This window comes from Oncorhynchus keta, chromosome 27 (genome assembly GCF_023373465.1).
Source record: "Oncorhynchus keta strain PuntledgeMale-10-30-2019 chromosome 27, Oket_V2, whole genome shotgun sequence".
Classification (NCBI taxonomy): Eukaryota; Metazoa; Chordata; class Actinopteri; order Salmoniformes; family Salmonidae; genus Oncorhynchus; species Oncorhynchus keta.
Genome location: NC_068447.1, coordinates 13,619,314 through 13,631,316, shown reverse-complemented (window position 1 = coordinate 13,631,316; position 12,003 = coordinate 13,619,314). Strand labels below are relative to the sequence as shown.

The 12,003-nt window shown below is 41.7% G+C and overlaps 1 protein-coding gene across 4 annotated transcripts in view; it reads left to right on the top strand.

Moving 5' to 3' along the window:
- kcnd1 (potassium voltage-gated channel, Shal-related subfamily, member 1) overlaps nt 1–12,003 on the top strand; it is a 140,626-nt gene that overhangs the window by 65,668 nt on the left and 62,955 nt on the right. For all 4 annotated transcript variants that reach the window (XM_052481714.1, XM_052481715.1, XM_052481716.1 and 1 more), the window contains exons 3-4: nt 11,089–11,251; nt 11,525–11,608. In XM_052481714.1, coding sequence (XP_052337674.1) covers nt 11,089–11,251; nt 11,525–11,608 — 247 coding nt within the window. The remainder of the gene's footprint in view (nt 1–11,088; nt 11,252–11,524; nt 11,609–12,003) is intronic.

Here is a 12,003-nt window from a genome sequence, read left to right as displayed (position 1 = left end):
CTGAAGCTCTACCTTTACAATGCTATTACAACTACTGAGATGGTTGTAAATGGCTGAAGCTCTACCTTTACAGTGCTATTACAACTACTGAGATGGTTGTAAATGGCTGAAGCTCTACCTTTACAGTGCTATTACAACTACTGAGATGGTTGTAAATGGCTGAAGCTCTACCTTTACAACGCTATTACAACTACTCAGATGGTTGTAAATGGCTGAAGCTCTACCTTTACAGTGCTATTACAACTACTGAGATGGTTGTAAATGGCTGAAGCTCTACCTTTACAATGCTATTACAACTACTGAGATGGTTGTAAATGGCTGAAGCTCTACCTTTACAGTGCTATTACAACTACTGAGATGGTTGTAAATGGCTGAAGCTCTACCTTTACAGTGCTATTACAACTACTGAGATGGTTGTAAATGGCTGAAGCTCTACCTTTACAGTGCTATTACAACTACTGAGATGGTTGTAAATGGCTGAAGCTCCCTTTACAGTGCTATTACAACTACTGAGATGGTTGTAAATGGCTGAAGCTCTACCTTTACAATGCTATTACAACTACTGAGATGGTTGTAAATGGCTGAAGCTCTACCTTTACAATGCTATTACAACTACTCAGATGGTTGTAAATGGCTGAAGCTCTACCTTTACAATGCTATTACAACTACTGAGATGGTTGTAAATGGCTGAAGCTCTACCTTTACAATGCTATTACAACTACTGAGATGGTTGTAAATGGCTGAAGCTCTACCTTTACAATGCTATTACAACTACTGAGATGGTTGTAAATGGCTGAAGCTCTACCTTTACAGTGCTATTACAACTACTGAGATGGTTGTAAATGGCTGAAGCTCTACCTTTACAATGCTATTACAACTACTGAGATGGTTGTAAATGGCTGAAGCTCTACCTTTACAGTGCTATTACAACTACTGAGATGGTTGTAAATGGCTGAAGCTCTACCTTTACAATGCTATTACAACTACTGAGATGGTTGTAAATGGCTGAAGCTCTACCTTTACAGTGCTATTACAACTACTGAGATGGTTGTAAATGGCTGAAGCTCTACCTTTACAGTGCTATTACAACTACTGAGATGGTTGTAAATGGCTGAAGCTCTACCTTTACAATGCTATTACAACTACTGAGATGGTTGTAAATGGCTGACCTTTAGTGCTATTACTACCTTTACAGTGCTATTACAACTACTGAGATGGTTGTAAATGGCTGAAGCTCTACCTTTACAGTGCTATTACAACTACTGAGATGGTTGTAAATGGCTGAAGCTCTACCTTTACAATGCTATTACAACTACTGAGATGGTTGTAAATGGCTGAAGCTCTACCTTTACAGTGCTATTACAACTACTGAGATGGTTGTAAATGGCTGAAGCTCTACCTTTACAGTGCTATTACAACTACTGAGATGGTTGTAAATGGCTGAAGCTCTACCTTTACAATGCTATTACAACTACTGAGATGGTTGTAAATGGCTGAAGCTCTACCTTACAGTGCTATTACAACTACTGAGATGGTTGTAAATGGCTGAAGCTCTACCTTTACAGTGCTATTACACCTTTACAATGCTATTACAACTACTGAGATGGTTGTAAATGGCTGAAGCTCTACCTTTACAGTGCTATTACAACTACTGAGATGGTTGTAAATGGCTGAAGCTCTACCTTTACAGTGCTATTACAACTACTGAGATGGTTGTAAATGGCTGAAGCTCTACCTTTACAGTGCTATTACAACTACTGAGATGGTTGTAAATGGCTGAAGCTCTACCTTTACAGTGCTATTACAACTACTGAGATGGTTGTAAATGGCTGAAGCTCTACCTTTACAATGCTATTACAACTACTGAGATGGTTGTAAATGGCTGAAGCTCTACCTTTACAATGCTATTACAACTACTCAGATGGTTGTAAATGGCTGAAGCTCTACCTTTACAATGCTATTACAACTACTGAGATGGTTGTAAATGGCTGAAGCTCTACCTTTACAATGCTATTACAACTACTCAGATGGTTGTAAATGGCTGAAGCTCTACCTTTACAATGCTATTCAAATCAAATCAAATCAAATCAAATTTTATTTGTCACATACACATGGTTAGCAGATGTTAAATGCGAGTGTAGCGAAATGCTTGTGCTTCTAGTTCCGACAATGCAGTGATAACCAACAAGTAATCTAACTAACAATTCCAAAACTACTGTCTTATACACAGTGTAAGGGGATAAGGAATATGTACATAAGGATATATGAATGAGTGATGGTACAGAGCAGCATACAGTAGATGGTATCGAGTACAGTATATACATATGAGATGAGTGTGTAGACAAAGTAAACAAAGTGGCATAGTTAAAGTGGCTAGTGATACATGTGTTACATAAGGATGCAGTCGATGATGTAGAGTACAGTATATACATATGCATATGAGATGAATAATGTAGGGTAAGTAACATTATATAAGGTAGCATTGTTTAAAGTGGCTAGTGATATATTTACATAATTCCCATCAATTCCCATTATTAAAATGGCTGAGTTGGGTCAGTGTCAATGACAGTGTGTTGGCAGCAGCCACTAAATGTTAGTGGTGGCTGTTTAACAGTCTGATGTCCTTGAGATAGAAGCTGTTTTTCAGTCTCTCGGTCCCAGCTTTGATGCACCTGTACTGACCTCGCCTCTGGATGATAGCGGGGTGAACAGGCAGTGGTTCGGGTGGTTGATGTCCTTGATGATCTTTATGGCCTTCCTGTAACAACGGGTGGTGTAGGTGTCCTGGAGGGCAGGTAGTTTGCCCCCGGTGATGCGTTGTGCAGTCCTCACTACCCTCTGGAGAGCCTTACGGTTGAGGGCGGAGCAGTTGCCGTACCAGGCGGTGATACAGCCCGCCAGGATGCTCGATTGTGCATCTGTAGAAGTTTGTGAGTGCTTTTGGTGACAAGCCGAATTTCTTCAGCCTCCTGAGGTTGAATAGGCGCTGCTGCGCCTTCTTCACGACGCTGTCAGTGTGAGTGGACCAATTCAGTTTGTCTGTGATGTGTATGCCGAGGAACTTAAACTAGCTACCCTCTCCACTACTGTTCCATCGATGTGGATAGGGGTGTTCCCTCTGCTGTTTCCTGAAGTCCACAATCATCTCCTTAGTTTTGTTGACGTTGAGTGTGAGGTTATTTTCCTGACACCACACTCAGAGGCCCTCACCTCCTCCCTGTAGGCCGTCTCGTCGTTGTTGGTAATCAAGCCTACCACTGTTGTGTCGTCCGCAAACTTGATGATTGAGTTGGAGGCGTGCGTGGCCACGCAGTCGTGGGTGAACAGGGAGTACAGGAGAGGGCTCAGAACGCACCCTTGTGGGGCCCCGTGTTGAGGATCAGCGGGGGAGGAGATGTTGTTGCCTACCCTCACCACCTGGGGCGGCCCGTCAGGAAGTCCAGTACCCAGTTGCACAGGGCGGGGTCGAGACCCAGGGTCTCGAGCTTGATGACGAGCTTGGAGGGTACTATGGTGTTGAATGCCGAGCTGTAGTCGATGAACAGCATTCTCACATAGGTATTCCTCTTGTCCAGGTGGGTTAGGGCAGTGTGCAGTGTGGTTGAGATTGCATCGTCTGTGGACCTATTTGGGCGGTAAGCAAATTGGAGTGGGTCTAGGGTGTCAGGTAGGGTGGAGGTGATATGGTCCTTGACTAGTCTCAAAAGCACTTCATGATGACGGAAGTGAGTGCTACGGGCGGTTGTAAATGGCTGAAGTGAGTGCTACTCAGATGGTTGTAAATGGCTGAAGCTCCTAAGCATGATTATGGTGTGTTGCAATAACTACAGTATGAGGCACAAAAAAAGGCTTCAAACGGTGCCAATCTAAAGGCCTTGGTTGGTTTACAAATGTCCCCAGTCCCAAGTAACTCCATTAGCTTTCCTATCAATTGTAGAGTAATCTTTCTCTGGCTCTGTCGCAGCCGGCCGCGACCGGGTGGTCCGTGGGGTGACGCACAATTGGCCTAGCGTCATCCAGGTTGGGGGAGGGTTTGGCCGGTAGGGATATCCTTGTCTCGTCCGCACACCAGCGACACCTGTGGCGGGCCGGGCGCAGTGCACGCTAACCAGGTCACCAGGTGCACGGTGTTTCCTTCATTGGTGCGGCTGGCTTCTGGGTTGGATGCGCGCTGTGTTAAAGAAGCAGTGCAGCTTGGTTTGGGTTGTGTTTCATGGCTGACCTTCGTCTCTCCCCGAGCCCGCACGGGAGTTGTAGTGATGAGACAAAATAGTAACTACTAACAATTGGATACCACGAAATTGGGGAGAAAAAGGGAATAAAATAAAAAATAAATAAAAAAACAATAATAATCTTTTCTCAGCACTTGTAGAGTAATCTTTCTCAGCACTCTGTTTCCCCTGCAGTTATCCAGCACTGATGTCAACTGTAGAAAAAGGGTTGCAAACGGGTTCTTTGGCTGTCCCCATAGGAGAACTCTTTTTGGTTCCAGGGAGAACCCTTTTTGGAAAGGATTCTACATGGAACCCAAAATAGTTCTACCTGGAACCAAGGGCAGGGACCTGGAACCAAAAAACGGTTCCTTAAAAGGGTTATCCTACGGGGACAGCCGAAGAACCATTTTAAGCTCTAGATAGCATCTTTTTTTCTAAAGCTGTATGCCTTGAGGAGTCCATCAGTAGCTTAACATTTCAGCAGTAAATCAAATATGTTTGAGGGGCAGTGTTCCTATATATTTTAATTTTGACCTTTTATGGTCGTATGCATCCTACACACCTGACAGGCTTCTGACACCCATCCACTTTTATTTATTTTCAACAGTCGCTCAACTCAGCACCAGTGATCAATGGAACAAACTATGCCAATCAGAGGTCAGATGGTGTACTTTATGAGGCAACCACCAGCAACTTGTGTGCCTGATAGCATGTGCTAAGAGGAAGTGGGAAAAAGTGTGCGTGCACGTGTGTGTTCAGTGAGAGTGGAGGAGAGAGACAGAAATATTTTTCTTAGCTGCTCTGGCGGATAATTTTCAGTCATGATAAGGGATGGACGGAAATGTACAGAATGGTTACATGGAGGAAAATGGGGAGGGTCATGCCTTTTCCATTTCAGTCAAGGAGGGTTTAGTATTAGCCTATATGCTATTTAGTGTGGTCTCTATCAAATGATCCATAGCCTATATGCTATGCTATTGATCCAGCTTATATGCTATTTAGTGTCTCTATCAAATGAGCCACAGCCTATATGCTATTTAGTGTGGTCTCCTAAATGATCCATAGCCTATATGCTATTTAGTGTGGTCTCTATCAAATGATCCGTAGCCTATAGGCTATTTAGTGGTCTATCAAATGATCCGTAGCCTATAGGCTATTTATGGTCTATCAAATGATCCATTGCCTATAGGCTATTTAGTGTGGTCTCTGTTACGCACGCCTCTATGAAGAGGGAACGCAACACCCTGCTACAACTAAACTCTCCGTGAAGAGAAAAAGGTATGGACTGTAGATGCAAGTAAGGATGACAACAGGCAGAATGTGGTACCGTTTACAAGGACTTTATTCCTTTACAGGGTAATATGGGGAAAAGGGCTGGACGGAACCAAAGAAAGAAAGTAAATCTCAAAGCCCCCCTCTCCTATCTTACCTGCCTACCCACTACTTACCTAATTTAGCACCACCTGGTGCCCTAACCAAAATACAGGGGGTGGTCCGCCCAGGTCTTATCTAGTGTGCCTAGACATTAATATATGCTACGGGTATATGTATGCCCGCGGGCCTCTTGCCTAAACACTCCCTAGGTGCCTTCCCCTTCCCCCCTGGGAACAAATGAAACAGAATATTAAACAATTTTTCACAAACAAACTAAGAAACAAAGGACATCAAATAAGCTCTATCTGAGCAACAAACTCACAAAACATACCAACTCTCAGCAATGAACTTCCAGCAAAACCTCTAGCAAAATCTCTAGCAAAATCTCTAGCAAAATCTCTGCAATGACCTCCCAGCAAAACTCTCCAGCAAAATCTCTGCAATGACCTCCCTGCAAAACTCTCTAGCAAATCTACTTCCAGCAAAATTCTCCCTCCTGAACAGAACACTGGCTTTTATATAGCTTCTGAAGGAATGGGTAATTGGAAACAGCTGTGTCTTGACGAGGGGCGGTGTCAGCTCTCCAATAGCCATGGAGTCGACCAATCAGCTGCTTGAGGGATTTCAGGAAGCCATTTCCTGAAATAAACACATGCAAACATGCAAACTACAACACATACACTGGGAAAACGTATCAAATGATCCGTAGCCTAAACAGTCTCTATCAAATGATCCATAGCCTATAGGCTATTTAGTGTGGTCTCTATCAAATGATCAATGATCCCATAGCCTATAGGCTATTTAGCTCTATCAAATGATCCATAGCCTATAGGCTATTTAGGTGGTCTCTATCAAATGATCCATAGCCTATATGCTATTTAGTGTGGTCTCTATCAAATGATCCGTAGCATATAGGCTATTTAGTGTGGTCTCTATCAAATGATCCGTAGCCTATAGGCTATTTAGTGTGGTCTCTATCAAATGATCCGTAGCATATAGGCTATTTAGTGTGGTCTCTATCAAATGATCCGTAGCCTATAGGCTGTAGGCTAGGCTGTATATGAAGCGCATGCTCGGAGAAGCTGCTGGGATGGTGTAAATAAAACTAAGCTGCATTACACACTGCAATGCGCTCTAAAAGAAAAGGTTCCTGGAGTATCCTTTAGGGTTTGTTCAAATTAAACCTGTGGGGAACACCTACAAATAAACCCTTTTAATTTATCCTCAAATAACCTTTGAAGAACTTCTTGGGGTAAATGTTTTAACTACCCCCTCCCCTATTATTACTAATAATAATATGCATAACAATAAAAACAATAACACAACATTTTAGTTCTCAGTGTTTATTATGATTTTAGTGGCAAAGCATATAAAAATCCCAATATGAGGTAAACTCCCAGTAGAGCCCCAAGTCCAATGGGTTTATCCTCTGGCCTGTTGATGTTAATGTGTTTCATGTTCTCCATATCCACAGCCAGAATGATTTAGCAGTGCATGGTGATCCAACAGGTTTGGAACAGGTGTAGGGAGCGTGAAGTCTGTGAATCCAAAAATGTTTAATTATATATATATATGTTTAATTATTAACGTGCACTCAACAATATTCATACCTTGGTTTTGTGGTAAATATCAATTTTAGAAAACGGTATAAAGGACATACCTTGTCCAAAGTGTAAAGGCCTGTTGATTTTCATTGAAGAGGTAAGGGAGGAGGATGGTTCATGTGATCTGCGTAACATTGCCAGTTGACATACCTTTTTATGCCTCCTCGTCTGTATACCTACTGACACAACAGTGACCAGTTCAGTCATCTGCACCCATTACAGCTAGCCTTCAACATATTCCTACATATTTGTACCTCTTTGTTGATTGATATCCATGGAATTGTGTCCATTTTCTGTTTTAGAAAGATGTGAGCAAATATGTAAAGATATCATCATTAAACAATATCAATTTAGATCATACTAGCGACAACTTAAATTGAGATCTTTACATTTTCAGTTAAGTGCCTGCACCTGCTGTTCTTTCAATTCCAAATGTTTCAGATGGGGCGGTTAGGTTCCTGCAAGAACCCCCACCAACTAAGGAGGTTCCTCGATGAACCCCACCTCCTATGGGGTTCTTGGAAGAACCTTTTGGGGGCAATTTTCATCATCAATTACCCCAAGGTTCTTCAAAGAACATTGAGGATCTTAGAAGAACCCTGGTTGAACCCCTAATTTTTAGAGTGCAGGTATTCTAACCCTGTGCCCCGCTCTGCTCTTCCTGGTCAAAACTTTTTTTTTGTGCTACCTAACCAATGGCTGTGCTATGTAGGCCTATAGTGGCAGTTCAGGAGTAGAGTCAAAGGCTTCTTACTAAAAAAATAGACATTAGTCCAAAAAGTTGTATATCGTGTGCGAAGACTAGCCTATGTTCTGTTCAGTTTGAGAGGGAGCATGTAAAGATGAGGAGGACTTTGATAGCTTGCTACTACTACTAAAACAATATGTTTCTTTCCCATAATGTATTTATCAGAGTTATTGACCTCACAGTAAGACAGATTTGAGAAAATTACATCTTGGTGCTGAAATTAAACAGATCCAATTATATAACTTGATCGATAACAGCGATTTGGTCCGTGATGCTTTATGCTAGAAACAAGCTGTAAAATAAACAGGAAAGAGGTGACCAAATACATATGGGCATACCTTTGTTACGTTTCTATGACGTTCATTGGCTGAGCTACAACCTTTGTTACGTTTCTATGACGTTCATTGGCTGAGCTACAACCTTTGTTACGTTTCTATGACGTTCATTGGCTGAGCTACAACCTTTGTTACGTTTCTATGACGTTCATTGGCTGAGCTACAACCTTTGTTACGTTTCTATGATTCAAGCTACAACCTTTGTTACGTTTCTATGACGTTCATTGGCTGAGCTACAACCTTTGTTACGTTTCTATGACGTTCATTGGCTGAGCTACAACCTTTGTTACGTTTCTATGATTCATTGGCTGAGCTACAACCTTTGTTACGTTTCTATGACGTTCATTGGCTGAGCTACAACCTTTGTTACGTTTCTATGACGTTCATTGGCTGAGCTACAACCTTTGTTACGTTTCTATGACGTTCATTGGCTGAGCTACAACCTTTGTTACGTTTCTATGACGTTCATTGGCTGAGCTACAACCTTTGTTACGTTTCTATGACGTTCATTGGCTGAGCTACAACCTTTGTTACGTTTCTATGACGTTCATTGGCTGAGCTACAACCTTTGTTACGTTTCTATGGGCTGAGCTACAACCTTTGTTACGTTTCTATGTTCATTGGCTGAGCTACAACCTTTGTTACGTTTCTATGACGTTCATTGGCTGAGCTACAACCTTTGTTATGACGTTCATTGGCTGAGCTACAACCTTTGTTACGTTTCTATGACGTTCATTGGCTGAGCTACAACCTTTGTTACGTTTCTATGACGTTCATTGGCTGAGCTACAACCTTTGTTACGTTTCTATGACGTTCATTGGCTGAGCTACAACCTTTGTTACGTTTCTATGACGTTCATTGGCTGAGCTACAACCTTTGTTACGTTTCTATGACGTTCATTGGCTGAGCTACAACCTTTGTTACGTTTCTATGACGTTCATTGGCTGAGCTACAACCTTTGTTACGTTTCTATGACGTTCATTGGCTGAGCTACAACCTTTGTTACGTTTCTATGACGTTCATTGGCTGAGCTACAACCTTTGTTACGTTTCTATGACGTTCATTGGCTGAGCTACAACCTTTGTTACGTTTCTATGACGCTCATTGGCTGAGCTACAACCTTTGTTACGTTTCTATGACGTTCATTGGCTGAGCTACAACCTTTGTTACGTTTCTATGACGTTCATTGGCTGAGCTACAACCTTTGTTACGTTTCTATGACGTTCATTGGCTGAGCTACAACCTTTGTTACGTTTCTATGACGTTCATTGGCTGAGCTACAACCTTTGTTACGTTTCTATGACGTTCATTGGCTGAGCTACAACCTTTGTTACGTTTCTATGACATTCATTGGCTGAGCTACAACCTTTGTTATGTTTCTATGACGTTCATTGGCTGAGCTACAACCTTTGTTTACGTTTCTATGACGTTCATTGGCTGAGCTACAACCTTTTATAGCCGAGGAGACAAAAATGTACTTTGCTTGGAAAGTAATCTAATTCTGTCGCTATCAATTGATTGAGCTATTAACTTCCTGTAGAAATAGATGTTTAAACCAATACAGCTTTTAGGGAAACACTTGTGACCTCTCGTTGGGTTAAACCACAGAAGAAGAGTAGCCAGCCTACATTTTTCTGCGTCATTAGGCCTACTCTGTCTACCTTTCTACCACAGACAGAGCAGGTAGCCTAGTGGTTAGATTGTTGGGCCAGTAACCGAAAGGTTGCTGGATTGAATCCCCGAGCTGAAAGGTTACAAGTCTGTCGTTCTGCCCCTGAACAAGGCAGTTAACCCACTGTTCCCTGGTAGGTCGTCATTGTAAAATTAGAATTTGTTCTTAATCAACTTGCCTGGTAAAATAAAATAAAAAACTTACCATGCATAATGACATCTCAGATTGAATTATTTGCACACAGGGACAGTTTCATTGCAAACAAGACATGTTTACTTGGCATTGGAGGAATATGATAAGATGAACGCATCGGCCTCTCTCTCTCTGTCCATTCTTAGCTTGAATTTTTGGTAATTTGTGTTGTATTCTGCTAATGTTTCTAGTCATCTGAAATGACATCGAATTGCATGAAAGTTTTATAAAAGGCAAAAAAAATAAAAAATCTCAGACCTGCAAATACGATGATAGATTCATGCAATTCTTTTTATTATAAAAAATATATTTCCATCCCTACTTTTGTGTACTGTGGTCCCACAACCTTCTGGTCCGCAGCCCTGTGCAAAATGAATGCATTGTAATGCTTACAGGACCAAGTTTCCATCCATTCTCATTTCAGAGAGGTGTGATTTTCTACAGGTAACCCTTATTATAAACAACGTACACTCCCTAATCAGCCTTTCTGTAATGAGCTGTTCAATTACAAAGACACGTTTCTGACTTTGGACAAGTAATGTACTATAAATAACATGTTCATACATGCACAGTGAGACATACAGTATTGACGTCTCACTACACATACTGTAGTAAGAGCATGCTTCGGTTGATTTCATTTTCTTCTCACCCTATGAGTTTCTCATTTGAATATGTTTTCTCACTGGTGGTAGAGTGCTGTATTTGTCATCTATTTCTGCCACATTTATTTCTTAAATATTTTTGTTAGAGCAATTCTAAAGTAAACTGTTTGAAATTCAAGGCAGGACGATTGACATGCTTACACTCACAGCCATTAGTTTGTACCGCTTTCTGTCTGTCTATAGTGTGATGTTGAGATACAGCTGTTCCGTCGTACGAGTCCCCGTAATGACCTGAGAGGAGCGTTGCTCACATTAACCCCCCACTGGCTTGTTGTTCCTGTTTGCAGATATGGAGACATGGTTCCAGACTCCATAGCGGGCAAGATATTTGGCTCCATTTGCTCCCTCAGTGGCGTGCTGGTGATTGCTCTACCTGTGCCTGTCATAGTCTCCAACTTCGCAAGGATCTACCACCAGAACCAAAGGGCAGATAAGATGAGGGCACAGCAGGTAAATGAGAGAGAGGCATGATGTCATTCTTATCATGTGTGTGTCACATTGTTGTTCTTTTGCTGTATGGCGCGATATATGTGTGATAAATAAGTCGGCCTTCAAATAACAAGGTGCGCTTGTCAGGCAAAAAGCCTATTGTAAAGCTACGAGGAAACACACTGTCTTGTGAAATGGGAGTTTAGTTTTTATTCCCCAGACATTGCTCACTGGGTTGTATGTGGAACAAGTGCTGACACGCCCATTTCTGTCCAATTCTTTTCCATTCTCCAGAAAGTGCGTCAGGCAAGGATTCGAATGGCCAAAAAAGGGGCCACCAATGCATTCTTGCAGCACAAAGAGGATGGGGGATTGCAGGTGAGGAATTCACATGAACAAATGTTACCTTATGGTCATATACAGACAATCAAGGTTGTTTCACGTGTTCACGTTAGGATTTAAAATGTACAGAATACAGTATTTAATCTAAAGTATGTTCAACACAGTAGGGAAGAGTGCATGGTAAAAGGTTACATATACCTACATTAATGCTTTTAGCAGAGGCTCCAAAGAATACAGTATTTAATCTAAAGTATGTTCAACACAGTAGGGAAGAGTGCATGGTAAAAGGTTACATATACCTACATTAATGCTTTTAGCAGAGGCTCCAAAGAATACAGTATTTAATCTAAAGTATGTTCAACACAGTAGGGAAGAGTGCATGGTAAAAGGTTACATATACCTACATTAATGCTTTTAGCAGAGGCTCCAAA